The sequence below is a fragment of the Aquarana catesbeiana genome, linkage group LG05 (genome assembly GCF_042186555.1).
Source record: "Aquarana catesbeiana isolate 2022-GZ linkage group LG05, ASM4218655v1, whole genome shotgun sequence".
Taxonomy (NCBI): Eukaryota; Metazoa; Chordata; class Amphibia; order Anura; family Ranidae; genus Aquarana; species Aquarana catesbeiana.
The window spans coordinates 260,003,484-260,026,996 of record NC_133328.1 but is presented as its reverse complement, the minus strand read 5'-3'; the positions used below and the strand labels follow the sequence as shown (position 1 = coordinate 260,026,996).

At 43.0% G+C, this 23,513-nt stretch overlaps 1 protein-coding gene across 6 annotated transcripts in view; it reads right to left on the bottom strand.

The window, feature by feature from the left end:
- ATPSCKMT (ATP synthase c subunit lysine N-methyltransferase) overlaps window positions 1-23,513 on the bottom strand; it is a 341,459-nt gene that overhangs the window by 177,671 nt on the left and 140,275 nt on the right. For 2 of the 6 annotated variants that reach the window (XM_073630736.1, XM_073630731.1), the window contains exon 2: window positions 1,785-1,908. The exons of the other annotated variants lie outside the window; for them this stretch is intronic. In XM_073630736.1, coding sequence (XP_073486837.1) covers window positions 1,785-1,816 — 32 coding nt within the window. In that variant the 5' untranslated portion in view covers window positions 1,817-1,908. The remainder of the gene's footprint in view (window positions 1-1,784; window positions 1,909-23,513) is intronic. 6 annotated transcript variants of the gene reach the window in all.

Here is a 23,513-nt window from a genome sequence, read left to right as displayed (position 1 = left end):
AGGGACCTTATCTGGGACCTCCCAAGATTCTGGGTCTATACCCATACCCTCACATAAAGAATACCTGGCTCATGATAGTGGGGCTAGGATTGGATCCCACTGATTTTTGTTGTTTGTCACACTTTTTGTGTCTTGTTACCGTAATGGCTGGAGAATGGATGATGGGAATCTACTTTAACTACTGCTGTATTGGAGACTATTGTTTTGACAATTTGATATTAATCTGCTTATATGACTGACTATTTTGTACTTTGTTATGTTTTTCAATAAAAACATTGAAATATAAAATACTGTGTATAATACCACATCATTAACCACTTGACAAATGGGCACTTAAACCTCCCTCCTGACCAGACCAATTTTCAGCTTTCAGTGCTCTCACATTTTGAATAACAATTATTCAGTCATGTAATACTGTACCCAAATGAATTTTTTGTCCTTTTTTCATACAAATAGAGCTTTCTTTTGGTGGTATTTGATCACCTCTGGGTTTTTTATTTTTTGCGCTATAAATGAAAAAAGAACGAAATTTTTGAAAAAACCCTGCATTTATCTTTTCTGTGATAACATTTTGCAAATTATGAATTTTTTCTTAATAAATTTTGGCCACAATTTATACTGCTACATATCTTTGGTAAAAATAACCCAAATTAGTGGATATTATTTGGTCTGTGTAAAGTTATAGAGTCTACAAGCTGAGCTGCAAATCATAAAAAATTGATCACACCTGATGTACTGGTGGCCTCATTTCTTGCGACCCGAACAAGCCAGGAAAGTACAAATACCCCCCAAATGACCCCTTTTTTGAAAGTAGACATGGTATTTTAGTTAGTTAGTATTAAGTAAGATGCATGGTGAGGTTTTTCATGTTGTCATTTTTTCCTCACAATTCTTTGCAAAATGAAGATTTTTTTTCCCCACAAAATTGTCATTGTAATAGGTTATTTCTCTCACATGGCATGTGTATACCACAATGGCGCCCCAAAATACATTCTGCTTCTCCTCCTTAGTATGGCGATACCACATGTGTTGGACTTTTTCACAGCCTAGCCACATAGAGAGGCCCAACATGCAGGGAGCACCATCAGGTGTTCTAGGAGCATAAATGACAGATCTAACTTGTTGACTACCTATTACCCTTTTGAAGGCCCTGGAGCACCAGGACAATGGAAACGCCCACAAAGTGACCCCATTTTGGAAAGCTAACACCCCAACGTATAATCTATGAGGCAAAATGAGTCTTTTGAAGGGTTCATTTTTTTCCAGAAGTTTTTGGAAAATGTGTGAAAAAAATTAAAACGCATTTTTTTTTACACAAAGTTGTCCATTTATAAGATATTTCCAACACATAGCATGTACATAGCAAAAATTACACCCCAACACCGCCAGTAGATCACAAGCCTCCATATGTAGCAGGGTGGGAGAGAGATCTGGGGGTTGAATTGACCGAGAAACAGGTAGATAGACTCTATCTATTTCTTACAAGAATTCGATTTGCGCTAAACACCAAGAGACAGGCTTCAAGATACCAACCCGGTGGTTATCCACCCCTGTAAAGATCCATAAAATATTTGCAAAATGCTCGGACTTGTGTTGGAGATGTGGAGAGGAGATTGGCTCCCTTCTCCACATCTTTTGGTCCTGCCTGCTCTTAGAACCCTACTGGACAGAAGTCCATCGTGTTGTCCAAAAATTTACTGACAGAGACATTCCAATAGACCCGGCCTTTTTCCTCCTGCATCACCACAACATCCCCAGTAAAAAATATAGGAAATCTATCTTACCCCCTCCTGATCATGGTCGCCAAGGGATGCATCCTATTGTTCTGGAAACAGACACAGCCTCCGATGATCTCCACTTGGTTGAAAAAGGTTGCTGATATAAGTGCGATGGAAGACCTGGTAGCCACTGAGAAAGGCCTCTATGAGAAATATACTAAAAAAATGGTACTACTGGCATGAATTTGTATACTCTGAGAATGCAGGACTCGTTCTAAATCCCCCATGAAGGAGGACACTTTTGGAGAGGGTTTTAGACTGCTGGATTCCTCCCCCCATCCCTTTTTTATTCTATTCTACCCCTCCAGTCCCCTTTCCACCTCCTCCTTCTCTTCTTCTTTTCTTTTAGGTCCCCTCGGGCCAACTCTGACTCTTTGAACTTTGTAACACGGTTCTTCCGTGGAAAATTGACACACGGGGTACAGAGACTCCTCGTTCTGGATGATAATCGTCCACATCTATGCGAACAGCTAAGACTACAAGTGTGTGTCACCTTTTTCTATTATGCAAAAATAAAGTATTGGAAAAAAAAAAACTACACCCAAAAATACATTCTGCTACTCCTCCTGAGTATGGCGATACCACATGTGTGAGACTTTTACACATCCTGGCCACATACAGAGGCCCAATATTGAAATAGCAACTTCAAGGGTTTTAGGAGCATAAATTACACATCTCATTTCTCAACCACCTATTACACTTTTGAAGGCCCTGGAGCACCAGGACAATGGAAACGCTCACAAAACGACCCCATTTTGGAAAGCTAACACCCCAACGTTCAATCTATGAGGCATAATGAGTCTTTTGAACGGTTAATTTTTTTCCAGAAGTTTTTGGAAAATGTGGAAAAAAAATTAAACCACATTTTTTTTATGCAAAGTTGTCCATTTATAAGATATTTCCAACACATAGCATGTACATAGCAACAATTACACCCCAAAATACATTCTGCTACTCCTCCTGAGTATGGCGATACCACATGTGTGAGACTTTTACACAGCCTGGCCACATACAGAGGCCCAACATTGAAATAGCACCTTCAGGCATTCTAGGAGCATAAATTACACATCTCATTTCTCAACCACCTATTATACTTTTGAAGGCCCTGGAGCACCAGAACAATGGAAACGCCCACAAAATAATGAGTCTTTTAAACGGTTCATTTTTTTCCAGAAGTTTTTGGAAAATGTGAAATGAAATTAATGAAAATGCATTTTTTTTACACAAAGTTGTCTATTTATAAGATATTTCCAACACATAGCATGTACATAGCAAAAATGACACCCTAAAATACATTCTGCTACTCCTCCTGAGTATGGCGATACCACGTGTGAGACTTTTACACAGCCTGGCCACATATAAGGAACATCGTCAGGTGTTATAGGGGCACATAGGATGCACATACCAAGAATTACACCCCAAAATACATTCTGCTGAGCAAAGGGTAAACAAAAGATTAGAAAACAGTAACTTCCGCGCCAGTGGTGTCAATACCAAAAAAGATATAAGTGAATCACATATCAAAAAAACATTCCCAGCAGTGAAAATATAAATTAAACTAATAAATATTCAAACTAGTAAATAATTTACAACCTATATAAGCTGCTCCCCCAAGTTTCTTTGAAAAATCAAAAAAATGGAATATTTTAAATAGATGGGGGCGCTAGAGGTTATCAAAAATAATTAGGTGCATAAAAGAAGCAAACAACAAAGCTTCTCATTGAAGAGTGAAAAAAATATATAAAAATACTAGCAGTAACAATTCACATTTGAGTTACACATTGAAGTGATGACAGTAATAGTGATTATTGTCCCCATAACATAAGTGAATGAAGTGGTATCTTGCAATAGTGTCACAATCTTTCTGTTGTGAGAAAAATTCCGTCACCAGATACACCTTGAGATAATAGATATCTGCTTACCAGACACCAATGACTCCTTTAGTTAAAAAGAGAGTCACTAGCGCTTGCGCAGGATTGTGCCTGCTCACATGGACGGCTGGATATTGGATGGTATTATAGGCATGGATCCTTCCCGTCACATTCGTTCAAGATATGGGTATATAGGAAACAAAAACAGTCTCCATAGCGTAAAACCATTTATTAAAATATAAACAATAAAAATAGCCAAGTGGCCGCTTACATTAGTGGGTGCCTACCCGGCACTGGGGCTGCTCATATGTCAGGGTAACTCTGAAGTTAGAAAAGACCCTTCATATCTCATCCTAGCCGGCGTGCGTTCCAGGCCGCATGGAGGGACAGCCAGAGGATCCGGATGTTGGAAGACAAAAAGGGTGGTCACATGTCCTCCACTGTTAGGGCTCTATATTTGTAGGGACGGGCATAATAGGATGTTGGGTTACATGCTAAGAATTGTTGTGCATACAGGTTGCACTGGGCCACAATTGATGCTAGCATGTCCTCAGTTAAAATTAAAGGGAAAAAATCCATCGGGGAAAAATTTTCTGTGTCCACCTGGACTCCTGGCTGGGCAGTGAAAGGGAGAATGGTAGCTTCTCCTGAATTAGGAGGAAGCCACAAGGGGTTCTGATTGGAATAGGGAAGGCTGGCATGGTACCTAACCCTTTGGGACTGAGGTGACACCCCACTAGTACGTGGCCCATGCCGAGGTACTGTGGTGCTAGCGGATGGCACTGCGGTGCTGGTGGATGGCAATGCGGTGCTGGTGGATGGCACTGCCTCCTCACCAGTACACCTTCGTCTGGCGGGCGGACTCTCATCCTCATCTGAGGCTGTCAGTGTTCCACTGCTTAGGACAGGCTCATAGTCCACGTCAGACTCAGAATCTGAATATGAGGAGGAATCTGAAGCGGAGAGCTCCACGTTGCTCTCGTAAGCCGCAAGAATATTGTAACGCCTCCTCGGCTGAAAATAATCTTTTAGACATTCTTGTGGTGACAAATGGCACTGATATGTGGCACTGGTGACAGATGGCATTGATGAAATGTGGCACTGATGTGGAAGGTGACACTGACAGGTGGCACTGATGTGGCAGGTGACACTGACAGGTGGCACTGATGACAGGTGGCACTGATGACAGATGGCACTGATGACAGATGGCACTGATGACACTGGCAGATGGCACTGGTGACAGATGGCACTGATACGTGGCACTGTGACACTGACAGTGATGAGCACTGTGGCACTATTTGGGCTGATTTGTGTGTTTTCACTCTAATTGATGTTCACTTGTGGGTGCTCAGGTAAAACAGGGCTGAAGATTTTATCATTTTTTAATACTGCCCAATGTTTTTTCATGATTTTTTTTATTTCATAATGTTGTCGTGAGTAGGTGGTAATTAAAGAGAATCTCTTATGGATAGAACCATTATGTTGAAAGGAAGGGATAAATCTGTTAGTAATGATAACATTCATAATTTCTTTTTAATTACCACCTACTCACGACAACATTATGAAATAAAAAAGATCATGAAAAAACATTGGGCAGTATTAAAAAATGATAAAATCTTGGGCCCTGTTTTACCTGAGCACCCACAAGTGATTTTCAGAGGGGTACCACCTCTAAAGTTGCAGATTGCTCACAATGTTCTGGATGCACCTAATAGAGTATAATTTTTTCAAAAATCTAAGGTTTTTTATCCCTGCCGTAAATGTGCAGTCTGTCAGGTTAATAAAAATAAAGATAGAAAAATCAGCCAATTTAAGTCCCACACCACCGCAAGAACGTATAATACTGACACCTTTATAACATGCACGTCGAAAAATGTGGTGTATCTGTTAATTTGTCCATGTGGTCTACAGTATGTGGGCCGCACTATAAGAGCAATGAACATGTGGGTTAATGAACATCTAACAAACATCAGAAAAGGGTTCCCTAAACATACAGTGTCACGACATTACCTGGAGCATCATAATAAAAATCCAGCAGGGACTACTATTATTGCCATTGATCGTTTTACACCCCATTGGAGAGGTAGTTTCACTAAGAGAGAAATCTCGCGGTTGGAGACCCGCTGGATATATAATTTAAAGTGCTATACCCCTTTTGGGATGAACGTAGAATGGAACGTTAATAGTTTCATTAATAACAGTTGAACATCTATTCTGTCAGTTAATAATTACAATGTTTCATTGTTTAGGGACATTATTCTGTCTTGTACTCTCATTCTTTTCACATGTAGTCCTCATTCTCATTCCTGCCCACTTGTATTTTGTGCTACATTTTTTATATTTATTTTCTTCTCTTTTTATATTATTGTGTATATTTTTCCTCCTTTTTTTTCCTTATGGGTTGTCTTTCTGGGGATCTTCCTCCATAGTCTCCCCCCAGGCATCCCATATTGTGTTTTTAATCATGTCAGTTTGCCTTTTAATAATTAGTTTCGACCCTTGGCAGCTCCCTGTTATTTATATTGTGCAGGGTGATTTTAACATTATTTCCGGGTTTCTTTGCCCATGCGCCGTAATGGTGGAGTGCAATGCGTCTCATCACTCACTTGGGCCATTGAAACTTTTTGTTTAATTTCTATCTGGAACGTGGATGTAAGCCACATCCGCGCTCCACTGATGCAATCTCCGTGCTCGAGGTAGTGACACGGTGGACGTCAGTCCAGCAGGCCAATAGGTTGGTTCGGTTAAGCCGCGCATGCACTGTAGAGGTAGAGGCTAGCCGAACACATCCAGGTGGACGTAATGGCGCGGTGGATGACATCCCCCCGTCGTATGTCATCCTATAGCCAATGGGTTGTGGTTCTTTGGCGTGCACGCGTACAGCGCGGCCTGATTGTTTACACCCAGCTGTTGCTTGGAAGATAATTATTTTCCAATCAGCTGCAATTGGCCCCTTTATATTTAAGGCGTGCTGGTGTCAGTGAAACCACGCCTCTGATGATATCCGTTTGCGATGATACATGTCAGGCAGGTTGACAATAGCACACTGAATGCTGCAGTCGATCGTTTCCTGTGATGCATGCACGTTTGAATTTCAACTGTAAGTTACTACAATAAAATATTTTTTATTGCTATTGCGGGCTTCACTATTTCCTTCACTGGGTATTGCTGATCGGTATACTGAATGCCTTACCTTTGATGTGAGAACCTGGAGAAGCTTGTTGTGTGTGAACACTATCTGGACACCTATTATCTGCCTGTGGGGGATTTCATATAGAAGCTGGATACACACGAAGTCGGTGGTTATTATAACACGCATACCAATTCCAGCCATCTGGTAAGCAGATTACTATACCACGTGGTGGAGAGTGCTGTTGTTTATACACACTGAAGTTGTGTGTCTTTTCGGACTCCCCATACATTTATGAGTGCAGAGTCCTTTCTACGCATTCGATAAAGTCTAGTTGGCGTATAATATAGCTGGTGAAGGTAACAAAATTGAATCATTTTATCTGTGGAAGAGATAACAGACCCCAAATACGTATCAAGAACTTCCTGCCACAGCTCCCCCGACAACTCCGGGATAACCACCACCCATCTTGCTCGAGCCCTAGAAGTGGAACCCATTTCCTCCGGACCAACTGCCCTATAGTATCTAGTGATTCCTTTAGATGGATCCGGATCAAGCAGAGCCTTTTCCAGTCCCGTATTTTGTACCCGAAGCTCAGTGCTCCCGAATTGCGCAATCGCTGCATGACGCAGTTGCGCATAGCGAAAAAAACACGTCCTAGGTACACCATACTGGTCCCGCAACTGTGAAAAAGTGGACAGACCATCATCCTGACATATGTGATGTAGATATTTTATGCCATATTTTTCCCATGTCATTTGTCCATCTGGTAATTTAATTAATTCCCCCAAAGATCTATTACACCATAAGGGATTACTTGGAGATAGCCATAGGGGCTCATCCTTTCGCCGTTGGGAGCAAAGATGGAATATTTTCCCAGGAAGTGCCATAACTGACCCCACCTTTCTCCCTGGGATCCCTTTCCTATACACAATATTTTGCAGGATTCCTTGTGAGGTGGCAACCGCTGCTTCCCACAAAGTAGTGGCATTAGGAGTCTGGGGAAAAAGTCAACCCTGTCCTTTCCTTGTTATTCCTAACAGCCCCCCTTCATTGTTTATATCCTTTTTTTTTACAAGAAAAAAAATCAACCTAACACAGCAAAAGCATACATAGGCAATTGATTCCTTCATAGTGTTTATTACCATAAAGTCATCAAAATGTACCTGCTGAGGCTCAGGAGCTTTCATTTTTTCAGTTTTAGTTGCTTATGTCTAAAGCCTAGTATATACTCCTAGGATTTTTTAGTTCAACCCAGTGGACTGAACGAAAAAAAAAAACAGACAGCCTAGGTTGGAGCCACTGTACTAACAATCCGATGTTACTACAGCGTTTGCCTCCCCGCCAGAGAACTCCGGGCAGTGCTCTCAGCCAGAGGAGGGGAGGAGGATGCAAAGAAGCGTAACTTTCCCTTTTGGATGAAGCTTTAGGCTGGTCATAGGAAGAAATTTAGAATGCCAATTCTTAGAAAAAGAATGTTCTAAGAAAGTTAATTTGTTTTTCTAATCATTAATCAACAAGTCCATTCATTTCAAAATCAGATGTTAAAAGCAAACAAAATCTTTTGAACGACATTCGAATGTTCTGAGAATTTTTGTACGAATTTTCCTAAGACTTTTTCTAAGAATTTTTCTTTAGAAATTTTATCTATGGCCTGCTTCACAGTGCCTAATACTACTTTTAAAAAATTCAGACTCAAATCTTTTCTTCTTTAGTTATCACTCACAAGCCATATCAAATAGGTGTTAAAAAAAAATCTCCAAATATAGCAAAACCATAAATAATTGGTTAAAAAAACATACCCACTCACTGAGCCAGTTCTACCAATCGCACAAATTTGTATTGCTCAAACTCTGAACTGCACTGTTCAAGCTGTGTGATCACTGTATGGGCAGAAAGACAATCGAGCTTTCTGCAGACAGTTCACATCCAGTATGCCAGGCCTGATCTGGCAGGTATCTGTAGAATTTATATTGAAAACATTTGCAATACCTTTGCAAATTAGGCGCAGGCCCTGAGCCAGTTTCTATTTCTCCCTGAAGATCTTTTTTTTAGGCTCCATTCATACTTTGTGTAGTGGGAAAGCAGGCTTCCACTTGCATTAATTTTTTTTGTTTTTTGCTGGTCGCGCACAGAGCATATCCACATAAATGGGCTGCCCTATGAACGACTAACGCATCAAAGAAGCTCCAGGACCTTTTCGGGTGTATGCATCATGGTTTTTTTTTCAGTTTTGCTCCAATCTGTCACGTGACAAACGCTATAAAATTGCACCGCATTTGGGAGGCCATAAAAAAAAAATAATGGCAGCGCACATGCATTGCTGCATTTCTGAAAATGCAGGTGATTCTGCCTGCATTTTCAGAGCAGCCAAGTGTGAATGGGACCTAAATGTGGCACATGCTGCTTGTGCCGGATTCCCTGCAAAAAGTTTAGTTAATTAACCATTCAGCTGTGGCTTATTCTCTGCACTAGCATCATTCTGAAGCTCTCTTTGCCCCATGCGTGAGCACCATTTTCAACTTTTTTTCAGCCTATTTAAAGTTCACAGTACCTCACTCCCCTGCCCTGATGAAAGGGGCATGGTCTCAAAATAGGTCAGTGTAGGTACTTGAATAAAAAATTGCAGCACTTAATAAAACAGCATAAATCTCATGTTACAAAATCACGACTGACCGAGACAGTCTAATAACAGTATTCCTGAAGAATTAACTTTTAAATGCAGGAGAAGATCCAAACAGTGAAGTCTGTGTAGAAAGATCTTTAACTGGTTCCGGACCGCCCACCACACATTTACTGCGGCAGCGTGGCCCAGCGGCGATCGGATTCGTTCCAGAACCGATTAATCTACAGGTCCAGGCCAATGATTTGTAGCCTGGACCTGCTGATCATTTCTGATGAATCACAGAACGTCCTGTGCCTGTGTAATGTAAACACAGGCACAGTAAGTGATGTGATTGTCTCTCCTGGAGCCCTTTTCAGTTCCAGCGTGAGAGAGATCACATCACACAGTGAGAAAAAGCACTACACTGACACCAGTACACACAGTTAGGCACATTTAACCCCCTGATCACCCCCAGTTAACCCTTTCACTGCCCTGTCACAGTGTCATTAGTACAGTGTACAGATCTTTTTTCTGATCACTATATTAGTGTCACGGGTGACTCCAGTTAGTGTTAGCGTCAGTTAGCGCTGATCCCTGATAGCGTCAGATTGCCACATATTTTTCTAATACATTTTAACCCTTTGATTGCCAGTAACACACACACTATACACTTCATTACTGGTATAATGTCTGAATGGATTAATATCTTTGATCAGATCAGAACTATACTATCATCCCCAATGTTTAGTGTTTCCTAAACGCAGCATTTGCAGGATCAGCCCTGACACCTGCCAGCACCTGCGCTTAGCCCCTCCGTGCCCCCCCAAACAAGTGCAGTATCAGTAGATCACGGTCACGTCCGATACATAGTACACAAAACCGCAGCATTAGCAGAGTCAGGCCTCAGTCGCAAATACGTTGGGACCTGGGCTTTTATTGGGTTTGATTGCGGAAATGACATTCAGTAGTTCCCATTCAGGAAAAGGCCGGTCTAGATCAGCCACTACAGACAGAGAGAGAGTAGGAAGAGCCGTAATGGAGACATATTCTGAGACTTTGGACAAGAAAGTATCGTATTCCGGGAGTCATTAAGGGGAGCAGCAGGCAAATTGTACGGGTCCCTAAGGATGCACTATCGTGTGAAACGCGCATCAAGTAGAACTTGTGTAGTGACGCCATGTCACCACATTGAAGCACATAGTGGCGGTGATCGATAGTGGCACTTTATTCACATGGCTGGTGTGGAGTGGATGTTATCTCAGTATTACGCTATATGTTCTTCTCCTGAGTTCCAGCTCCTAAAGCAGGGGTCCTCAAACTTTTTAAACAAGGGGCCAGATCACAGCCCTCGGACTGTAGGGGGGGGGACGACTATAGTTTGAAGAAAATATGAACAAATTCCTATGCACACTGCACATATCTTATTTGTAGTGCAAAAAAACAAGAAAACACAATACAATACTTAAAATAAAGAATAATTTTAATCAACATAAACTTATTAGTATTTCACAGAATCCCCTCATCACAGACCCCCTCCTCCCCATCACAAACTCCTCTTCATCACAGAGCCCTCCATCACAGAGCCCTCCATCACAGAGCCCTCCATCACAGAGCCCTCCATCACAGAGCCCTCCATCACAGAGCCCTCCATCACAGAGCCCTCCATCACAGAGCCCTCCATCACAGAGCCCTCCATCACAGAGCCCTCCATCACAGAGCCCTCCATCACAGAGCCCTCCATCACAGAGCCCTCCATCACAGAGCCCTCCATCACAGAGCCCTCCATCACAGAGCCCTCCATCACAGAGCCCTCCATCACAGAGCCCTCCATCACAGAGCCCTCCATCACAGAGCCCTCCATCACAGAGCCCTCCATCACAGAGCCCTCCATCACAGAGCCCTCCATCACAGAGCCCTCCATCACAGAGCCCTCCATCACAGAGCCCTCCATCACAGAGCCCTCCATCACAGAGCCCTCCATCACAGAGCCCTCCATCACAGAGCCCTCCATCACAGAGCCCTCCATCACAGAGCCCTCCATCACAGAGCCCTCCATCACAGAGCCCTCCATCACAGAGCCCTCCATCACAGAGCCCTCCATCACAGACTCCTCTCCATCACAGACTTCTCTCCATCACAGATCCCCCCCATCACAGACTCCTCTCAATCACAGAGCCCCCCACCATAGACCCTCTCCATCACAAAACCCCCCATCACAGACCCCTCTCCATCACAAATCCCCCCATCACAGACTCCTCTCCATCACAGATCCCCCCCATCACAGACTCCTCTCCATCACAGACTCCTATTCATCACAGAGCCCCCCATCACAGATCCCCCATCACAGATTCCTCTCCATCACTGATCCCCCCCATCACAGATTCCTCTCCATCACAAAGCCCCCCATCACAGAGCCCTCTCCATCACAGTTTCCCCTCCATCACAGATTCCTCACCATCACAGACTACCCCCATCACAGACTCCTCTCCATCACAGACTCCCCCCACCACAGAGCACTTCATCACAGACTCCCCCCATCACAGACTCCCCATTACAGATTCCTCTCTATCACAGAGCCCCCCATCACAAACTCCTCTCTATCACAGAGCCCCCCATCACAGACTCCTCTCCATCACAGAGCCCCCATTCAAGAAACCTTTAAAAGATTGTCGGAAGGCCCGGAACCAAGTATCAGGGTCCCATTGTTCCTCCAAGTCAGACTCCCAAGATCGAGCATATGACGGTTTAAAAGGGTTGTCAACCAGGGAAGAATATATTATAGTGATGCCTCCCCTCTGGTCTATACTCTTAGAGCACCATTGTTCATAGTTCATAGGTTATTTTGAGAGGGTCAGGTTTATTGAGCCATATTGTATGAAGGAAGTGTGTAATTTGGGAAAGTCTAAATCACTTAGTTATAGGCATTTCAAGCTTGCTTAAACAGTAGCCCAAAGAGATGGGCTCTAAAGAGTTAAAGAAGTGGCCTATTCTAAAAAGCCCCTTGTTTAGCCACCATTGAAACGCTTTAATGTTCATGCCGGGGGGAAAGAACAGGTTGTGGAACAGGTGAGATAAAGGCTTTGTGTTAGAGATTAGGGCAGACTGTTTCTGCAGGCCATCACACAAGACTGTGAGAGGGTAGACCGTGGGTCTAAGTCTAGGAGGACACCAAAGAAGAAAATCAATTGTGTGGAGGGGAACTACTTATCTTTCTATAGAAACCCAGTCAGGTTTAGGACCTCTGGATTAAACTGTGGTAATTTGTGCCAGCTGGGCTGCTTGATAATACCACCATACGTTAGGTAGGCCCAATCCCCTTGATTTTTCAGGCGCCAGAGGGTCTCCTTGGGGGCAGCTATGGCCTTTTTGCCCCCAGGCAAAGCGTATCATTTTAGCTTGAAATTTAAGAAAGTAGCACTGTTTTTATTGGAATGGGTAGGGAACGGAAGAGGTATAACAGGCGGGGAAGGAGGGTCACTTTGATAGCATTAATCCTGCCCAGCCATGTTAGATCGCCCTTCGACCAATTTGAGAAGTCCTCCTCTAGTTTGCAAAACTGAGGAGGATAGTTATTGGAGTACAACTTATCTATGTTATTTGGGTAGTCTAATTCCCAAGTACGGTAAGAAGTCGGAAGCCCAGGTGAAGGGAAAATGGTGTCATAGCCAGTCCACTAATTCAAGTGGTGCCAAAAGGTTTAAAGCTAGCGATTTGGAGACGTTAACCCGAAATTCTGAGACCGAACCAAAATCCTGTAGTAGTTTAAAATTATTGGGGGTGGAGATCAGTGGGGCGGTCACAAAAAGTAATAAATCATCCGCGAACAGGCCGCACTTGTGTTCCTGTGAACCACAACGGACTCCCTTGATATCAGGATGGGATCTGAGGCTATGGCTAGGGTTTCAAAAGCTATCGTGAATATTAGAGGGGAGAGAGGACAGCCTTGTGTCTAGTCCCATTTTTGATATCAAAAGAATCAGAGTAATGGCCTATCAAGCGAACTTGTCCATTGGGAGTAGAATAAAGTGAATGAATTATTCCCATGAATTTGGGACCAAAGCCCCATCTCTCTAGTATGTCAAAGAGATATGGCCAAAACACAGAGTCGAAAGCTTTTTGAAGGTCAATGGAGAGAAGAAGCCTTCTTGGGGGGTACCGCCATCGTACTGGGACCGGAGCAGTGAAATGATATCTATGGCTCTCATAATTTGGTCCGGGCCTTGCCTCTCTGGTATGAAACCCGCCTGGTCTTTATATATGTATCTCACAATAAAGCTCAACATTCTCGATGCGAGAATCTTCGGCAGAATTTTTAGGTCATTATTAATGAGGGAAATCGGACGGTAGTTAGCGACATCACTTGTATTTTTCCCAGGTTTGGGAATGACTGAGACAAATGTTGAATTCAAGTCTCTGTCCAGGGGGGTTCCATCCCAGAGGTGGTTGAAGAACCTAGCAATATAGGAGGCCAGGGAAAGACCACATTTCTTGTAAGAGCAGACTGAGAAGGGCCTAGTATAGAACCTAACTTTTGTGATTTAATAACCCCCCAGATCTCCTCTGTCCCTATAGGCTTGTCCAGGAGTTCACTATGAAGTTTTGAGAGTTTGAGAATGGGTAGGTCTTGTAAAAAAAGTTTCCAGTTTGCTAGGGGAAGAGTGTGTGTGTGTGTGTGTGTGTATTTGATAAATTACAGTAGAGTGCATTGAAATTTTCCATAATCCGGAGAGGGTTTGGAGTCAAATTACCGGAGGAATTGCAGGTTTTGGGGAAGGATATGGTTCAAGGTTTAGGGCTCAGTTTAGACGCTAATTTGGATTAGATTCTGTCTTTTTGTGAGTTGAAACGTGTGCCAGTCCATGTCAGGTGTTTCTCTGCTGCTGTGGTTAAAGCAAGGTTCAGAGCTATCCGGCCTAAGACCAGTTGCGCTAACATGTCTGGGGCGGGCTGACGCTTATGGCGTTTGCTCAAGGCAAGAAATTCCCTATTCAGCTTTTGAATATAGGCTTCCCGTTCTCGTTTCAATTGGGAGGAAATCTGAATGAGTTTTCCTCTCATCACTGATTTGTGGGCTGCCCAAATATAGAGATACTCTATATTTGGACAGATACTGTGTTGTTATCATTGTATGTAAAGTAGTCTCTAAGAGCTTTATCTAGGATTGAACATTGTACAGGATCATTTAGAAGAGCCTCATTTAAACACCACCTAAAAGGGCCCTCTGCAAAAATGGGACGCATAAGAGATAGTGTCATTGATTGATCTGAAAGGGGTGCGTCTCAGATTTTGAAGGTACAGGCTAGAGGAGTAGTGGAAGATTGTAGGAAGATGTGGTCTATCCTGGTATATGTAAGATGGGGAGCAGAAAAGTGGGTGTAGTCCTTCACAAGGGGATTTAATTCCCTCCATATACAGTACATCCAGAAAGTATTCACAGCGCTTAACTTTTTCCACATTTTGTTATGTTACAGCCTTATTCCAAAATTGATTAAATTCATTATTTTCCTCAAAATTCTACAAACAATACTCCATAATGTGAAGTTTGTTTGAAATCTTTGCAAATTGTCTGGGGATGGGCGTGAGTGTGTGAGTGAGTGAAGTGCTCCTCCCCCCCCTCTCATGTTCCCGGGCTAAGAGTACGAGAAATCATCCGGCTGTCAGATGGAATACAGAGACGCTGAGAGACGCTGAGACATAGAGAGAGAGAGAGCCTGTCTGTCTGCATATCTGCTGAAATACTTGGCTTCAGTCAAGCTGAACGCTGGGAGGATACACACCAGAGCTCTCTTGTCTGCCTGGGCATGCCTGTCTATCTGTTTGGCTTCAATCCTGTTACATACTGTACGGCAGGCAAACATACACCGGAGCTCTCAGGAGAAACAGACGGGCGGCCAAAACCGAAAGTGAAAGGAGAGTGAGGTGAGAGGTGATTGGCGGCTCCTCCTGATCCCTTCATGAACATCCCTTCTATCTACACATACCATTTACAAATATCACTCCATCGCTGTGTTACTGGCCGGCTGGGTCACTGTTTCTACACACCACAGCTCCCATTGTGTCACTGTATTAAACCCCTTCAATCTAATTATATTATTCCACCGCTGTGTTACAGGCTGGCTGGATCACTGCCTCATTACAACACAGCTCCTACTGTGTCAGAGTACAAAATTATATCAAGTTAAACCATATTATTAACTTTACTATTCCACCGCTGTGTTACTGGCAGGCTGGATCACTGCCTCATTACACCACAGCTCCCACTGTGTCACTGTACGCAACTTTAACTATACCATTAACCATACCATTTCACAGCTGTGTTACTGGCTGGCTGGGTCACTGCCACATTACATCACAGTCCCCACTGTGTCAGTGTATGAAATTATTTTTAATTTAACTACACCATTCCACCGCTGTGTTATTGGCTGGCTGGATCACTGCTTCATTACATCACAGTTCCCACGGTGCCACTGTACAAAATCCCTTCTATTTAATTACACCATTCCACTGCTGTGTTACTGGCCAGTCGGGTCACCGCTTTATTACACCACAGCTCCCACTGTGTTATTGTACAAGGATGACAACTCGCAGACAAGTAGCAGTCAACAGCAGGGAGAGGAAGGAAATCAATGGACGGCATTAAGGCTTTCATGTCCCCCCGCACACCTGAGCCAACTGGACGGCTGGATATTAAAAAACGGAGCGGTGCCACCATAACTGACTGTGTGGAGAAAACAGAGTGTGAGTCTGGGACAAAGCGGGCGGATGTACAGCCGAAAGGGGACAGTATCGTCGCAAACGGTAAGAGACCTCCTACAGCGGGAAGAGGGAGGAGGACACCGGAGCAGAGCCCTCCCGGTAGTGGTGCTGGGTGCCCCCAGGTAAAAGGGGCTAAAAATATAGGCCAGCTAGTTCCTGGTAATGGACATTTAGAAACGGCTATACAAAGTACATCAACGGGAAGCTGGGGTACAGTGACATAGGGGGAGGATAATAGACAGACTCAAGAAGAGTCTGAGACCATAGATATGGAGAGGATGAGAGCAAGAGAAGGAGAGGACCCAACCCCCAACATGGACCAAAATAATAATCAGAAATACCCAAGTATAAAAGGTGGGGGAGAGGGAAGATGTGGGTCACCGCAGAGATATGTCATGGACTGTGACCAGGAGAGCCTCCAAAACGGTGAAGGGAACCCACAAGGATGGACTGGACAAAGTGTAGACCCAGAAAGGGATATCTGGGGCCTGTTGAAGGCCCTCCCCACTAAAAGTGATATTCAGCAATTAATAAATGCAGTTGAACAATCTTGTATGCAAGCAGTAGCAAGCGTAAAAGAGGACGTCAGGGACCTGGGATACAGAGTAGAGGGGATGGAAAAAGAACAAGAAGTCATTATACAAGCTGTGACGGAAACTCAAGAATCCATGAAAAAATATGAAGAAACTTTAAATGCATACAGGGACCAGCTGGATGAATATGAGAATAGGGATAAACGCCAAAATATACGTATAAAGGGACTGAAAGAGTCAATCACAGCGACAGAACTAGCCCCAGTGGCACAAAAAATGTTTGGACAGATTTTAGGAGGTCAAGCCCCTAATGTTATAGAAATAGACCGGATACATCGGGCCCACTCCAAGAGCACAAAAACTGACGTACCCAGAGATGTAATATGTAAAGTGCACAAATATGCAGTGAAGGAGAGTATAATGAAGATGGCACGTGATAACCCTAGGATTACATTTGAAGGTTCAAACATAGCTCTGTATCCAGATATATCGAAAAGGACTCTTTAAACGTGGGGCGGTTCGCCCATTAATGGAAATTCTACGGAAGGCGGAGATCAAGTATAGGTGGGGGTTCCCTTTCAGTCTAACAGCTTCCAGGAATGGAAGAACCGCAACATTGCGAACGAAGGACGATCTAAAAGTATTTGTGGAAAAATTAGATCTCCCGATGGTGGACTTTGTGGACTGGAGAATAAGTTGTCTAGGGCCCCTCCTACAACAAGCAGAGAAATGGCAAGAAGTACCAGCAAAGGTTAATAGGGGAATAGCCCAGAGAAGGACTTAAAGGACATTTTTTTTGTCCTTCCCACTCAGGAGGGGTTTAATAGAGTAATGCCGGGGAGAGGGGGGGATTGGAAGGGAAGGTGTAGTGGGGAATGTGTACCTTAGGTAGGTCAATAGGTCAGCCCCAATGGAAGGGGAGAATAATCCTGCGGAAGGCAGGGAAGGGTGGTGGCAGGCGCACAGGAGGTGTGGGTGTGCGCAAGCTAAATACCCGATTTTTAGAAATACCCCTAATGGAAGGTTTGTGGTATGGGAGGACAGGATGTAAGTATGTAAGGTATATATTTATGATATACAAGTGGTATAATTTTTGTTTTTTTTGGGTTTTTTTTGTCTGGAAGTAATGAATGACGGGGAGGGGGGGGGGGGTAGAAGGGGGGGTGGGATTGGCAGAGGAGAAGATAGAGAACAAGGGCAAGGGGCTGGGTGCCCTAAAAATGAAATAAAATGACAGCCATTTTGAAAATTTTGTCATATAATGTGAGGGGTTTGAATTCACCAATTAAAAGAGGGCGCTTATGGGTTGAGCTGCAACATTGGGGAGCTGATGTTGTTTTCCTGCAGGAGACCCATTTCAAGAGCAGCTCAATTCCAAGCTTACCCCAGAATGTACTGAATCAATGGTATCATGCAGTATCCCCAATAGCGAGGGCAAGAGGGGTCACAATTGCGTTCAAAAAATCGTGCCCATGGACTATGGAGTCCCTGCAAAGTGACCCAGAAGGTCGGTACTTGTTTGTAAAGGGTACACTACAGGGGAGACGATATACCTTTGCTTCAATATATTCGCCCAATGTTGGGACAGCTAACTTTCTGGTTAAAGTATTTAGAAAACTGGAAGAATTTAAGGAAGGGTGTGTAGTGGTAGGAGGAGATTTTAATATGGTGTTAGAGCCGAGTATAGATACCTCTACGGGTAGAACTGCTGTGTCTTTTAAAGCCATAAAGCGGGTTAAACAAATCTTACGCTCTCAACACCTAGTGGATACTTGGAGAGCTTTACATCCAGGTATCAGGGATTATAGCTATTACTCTAAAATACACGATATGTATTCACGGCTAGACCTCTTTTTGGTGGATCAATTCTACTTGGGGAATGTCAGCACAAGTACAATTGAATAACTATGTCTGACCATGCCCCAATGATTTTGACCCTTCAACCAACTCAAATGACTCGGGCGGAACGAACTTGGCGTCTGAACGAGTCATTGTTGGATAAAGAAGACATAGTGGAGAAATTAAGGGTTAGGATAAAGGAGTATTTCGAAATAAATAAAACGGAAGGAGTGTCAGATCAAGTGGTGTGGGAAGCACACAAAGCGGTTGTGAGGGGGGACTTAATTGCCATCGGCACATATATGAAAAAGGAAAGCAAAAGGGAAATGGACGAATTACTAGAGAAGATCAGAACCCTAGAGATAAAGCATAAGGAAAATCTCGATCCAGTGGATGGTAGACGTCTGGAGAGTATACGGGCAGAGCTTGCGCAATATTTAGAATATAAAGCGAAGAACAAAATTAGGTTTTTCGCAAATAGAGCATATGAACAAGGAAATAAATGCGGTAAGCTACTGGCAAAACAACTTAAAAAACAACAGGACTCCAGACACGTGCACAGCTTACTAGTTCAGGGTAGGAAAATAATAGACACAAAGGCGATAGCAAAAGAATTTAGTAAATTTTATGAGGTACTATATAACATCTCCAAAACAGAACCATCTGAAGAAGGGGAAAGCGAGGAACAAAGGAGAGATAAGATCAAGGATTACATTGAGAACGCAGACATGCCAATACTAAATAGAGAAACCTCTGAGATTATGGAACGCCCAATCACGGTGGAAGAGTTGAGCAGAGTGATAGCAGCCCTACCCCCAGGGAAAAGCCCAGGCCCGGATGGGCTGACAAACATATATTACAAGAAATTTCTCCCAATTTTGGTAAGGCCACTTTGTGATTATCTCAACTCTATGGGTGCTGGAAATCCACTCTCCTCAGAAGCATCACTGGCGTACATAACGGTTTTGCCAAAAGAGGGAAAAGATCCCCAGGTATGTGCCAATTACAGGCCAATCTCTCTGCTGAACTCAGACACCAAGATACTGGCAAAAATTCTGGCCCTGAGGCTACAGGAAGATGTAGGAGATTTATTGCACCCAGATCAAGCAGGGTTTGTAAAGGGGCGAGAAGCAAGAGATAACACCACCCGCGCACTCCATATACTGCATTGGATGCAACATGGCCCAGGTGAAGCCCCAGGAATCACTCTGTCGATGGATGCGGAGAAAGCCTTCGACAGAGTGAACTGGGGCTTTATGAGAGAAGTACTGGGGAGGATAGGACTGGGGGAGAGAATGCTGGGATGGATTATGGCACTATACACAAAACCAAGAGCAAGAATTAAGGTAAATGGGACAGTATCTGAATGCTTTAACATACAAAACGGTACCAGGCAGGGGTGCCCACTGTCCCCATTGATATTTGCAATAGTAATGGAACCCTTTTTGCGTAGAATCAGAAAGAATAAGGAGATAGTGGGGACGCACATAGGCCATACGGAACATAAAGTAGCAGCATATGCGGACGATTTATTATTTTTTATGTCCACTCCCCAGACATCTATAGCCGCATTGATGGTAGAAGTACAGAAATTTGGAGGGGTGTCTGGCTTTAAGATTAATTTCGAGAAATCAGTCATCCTTCCCAGTCATGTCCCAGCGGAGATGGAGAGAACATTGAAGGAGAAATACCCATTTATATGCAACAGAGAGTCGCTGACATACCTGGGGGTACAGATAAGCGCAGACTATGAACTATTGTTGGAGCATAATTATGGCTCATTAGTGAAAGAAATAACAGAAGAATTAAAGAAATGGAAGGGGAAATACTTGACCTGGTTCGGAAGAATCAGTGCCATAAAAATGAGTATACTGCCCAGAATAGTTTATGTGCTGCGTACAGTGCCAATCAGGTTGCCGGCGAGTCTCCTTAAACAAATGCGTCGGCTATTAATAGCCTTTGTATGGAATGATAAAAGGCCTAGATTGGCGTACGACATTTTAAGAAGGAGTAGAGCGGAGGGTGGCCTAGGACTCCCGGATATAACATCCTATTATAAGGCCATGGCACTAGTTAGAATAATAGACTGGTGCCATGACCTAGATAGAAAACCATGGGTACAGGCAGAAATGATGATGGCGGGGAGAAACCTGGCAGGAGCACCATGGATCCAAGGGTCACTGAGAGGGCTGTCACAATGGACATCACCAATAACCCTGAATACATTAGAAGTATGGGATAGACTGAATAAGGAGGGTAGGTATGCCCCACAGACCTCCCCTCTGACTCCTCTGGAGGGATTTCCGTGGTTCCTCCCGGGGGAGAAGACGGGAAGTCTGGGGGCGTGGGGACAAGATGGGAATATTAGATGCGGTAAGTTTGCCCCAAGTGGAGTTTTAAATACCACTGACAGAGATGATCTTGAAATTTGGGGAGACAAGAATGGCAGAATGGAAATACCGTCAAATGACGAGTTTCCTTAAGAAAATAAAACCGTTAAGATCCATAAATACACTTACCGCATTTGAGAAGAAGTGTGCACAGACATCAGAAGATGGGCATACATTATCCTGGACGTACAGAATGATCCTAGGAGAACAAGAAAAAAAACCCCCATACTTCATGAAAGAATGGGAGAGGGAGCTAGGCCAAGTGTGGACAGATAAACAAATAAATAAAATGATATCGTTAACATTTACTACCTCCATAAGTACAAAGGTGCAAGAAATGGCATATAAATTCCTAGCGAGATGGTATAGGACACCAGTTAAAATGGCACAAATCTCTTCAGAAGCTAATGACAAATGCTGGAGGGGCTGTGGACAGAGGGGAACTTTTCTTCATCTATGGTGGACGTGCCCAATAATTAAGCGTTTTTGGGAATTAGTAGCCCCCTGGATTAAGAAAATGATGACGGAGCACATAGAGTTTGGGCCCATACAATATTTATTTCACGGAATGACTGGACCTATCAAAAAATATAGAGAAAGTATAACCCCACATTTGTTAAATGCAGCGAAAAAACTAATTCCGAAGTACTGGAGACAGGACCGGATCCCGTCAGTCATAGAGTGGAGAAACGAGGTTAATATAATAAAGGAAGCAGAGAGATGGGTTCATGTGGTTAAAAACCAAAGAAAGAAATTTGAAACGACATGGGCAAACTGGGAACAATGCGCTGAGGAGATAATAGAAGAGGGAAATACAGATGGGTAGGAGGAAGGAATGGTATAGTCATTTAGAATAGAGACATAAGAAGAATGGCCCTGAAGGGTAGATGTAAATAGTCATATAACTTCTCTAATGCTAATCAAAGAGGGAGGGGGGTAAGATAATGTATGGGTAAATGTATATGTGGTCTTTGTTTTTTTTGTAGGTTTTTTTTTTTTTTTTTTTTTTTTTACTATTCCCCTCTTGTCCCAGTTTTGACAAACATTGGAGGTGGAGGGGGGAAGGGATAGGCACACGATTAATAACAAATATGAATTATAGGGAAATTGCTTTTTTTTTTTTTTTTTTAACACATCTTCATAATTATGAATTTTAGTGGTTAGTGACACGAACTAGAATAAAGGGGTTGTATTTAATAATGAACTGAAGTAATTAATGACACGAAATAGAATAAGGGGGGAATGTACTTATAAATTTATCTTTAAAAACACTTTATAAATTATATAAATACAAACACGAATATACACGGAAGGGATTTTTTTTTTTTCACAATACATAACAAGGAATTGTAGGGACTAAAGACACTAATCAGAATAAGGGGGGAACTCCCCACACCCTTTTTTTTTTTTAATTGAAGTGATTAATGACACTAATAAGAATAAGGGGGAACTTATTTATAATTTTATTTTTAAACACTTTATAAACATAAGCACGATAAACACGGTGGGGTGGGTACCATTTATTTTTTTTTTTTTTTTCTCTTCACACAATATATAATTATGAATTGAAGTGATTAAGGACACTAATAAGAATTAGGGGGAACTTATTTATAATTTCATTTTTTAACACTTTATAAACATAAGCACGATAAACACGGTGGGGTGGGTACCATTTTTTTTTTTTTTTTTTTCCCCTCGCATATGTAAATGTCGGCCGCGGGGACAGGGGGGAAAACGGTGGTAGGTGATGTAGGATGTAATGTGTAGTATGTTTCTATTGTTTGAACAAAGGGGTATAGAATGTTGTATATATATATAAATGAAATAAACAATAAAAATTTTTGATTATTAAGAAATCTTTGCAAATTTATTAAAAATTAAAAACAAAAAAAATCAATGTACATAAGTATTCACAGCCTTTGATCAATACTTTCTTAAAGCACCACTGGCACCAATTACAGCCTCAAGTATTTTTGAGCATGATGCTACAAGCTTGGCACACTTTTATTTGGCAGTTTCTCCCATTCTTCTTTGCAGGACCTCTCAAGCTCCATCAGGTTGGAGGGGGAGCGTTGGTGCACAGCCATTTTCAGATGTCTCCAGAGATGTTAAATCAGGTTCAAGTCTGGGCTCTGGCTGGGCCACTCAAGGACATTAACACAGTTGTCCCGTAGGAACTCCTTTGTTATCTTGGCTGTGTGCTTAGGGTCATTGTCCTGTTGGAAGATGAACCTTTGCCCCAGTCTGAGGTCCAGAGCGCCCTGGAGCAGATTTTCAAGAAGGCTGTCTCTGTACATTGCTGCATTCATCTTTCCCTCGAGCCTGACTAGTCTGCCAGTTCTTGCTACTAAAAAACATCCCCACAGCATGCTGCTACCACCATGCTTCACTGTAGGCATGTTATTGGCCAGGTGATGAGCAGTGCCTGGTTTTCTCCAGAACGACGCTTGCCATTCAAGCCAAAGAGTTCAATCTTTGTTCATCAGACCAGAGAACTTTGTTTCTCATGGTCTGAGAATCCTTAAGGTGCCTTTCGGCAAACTCCAGGTGGGCTGTCATGTGCCTTTTACTGAGGAGTGGCTTCTGTCTGACCACTTTACCATACAGGCCT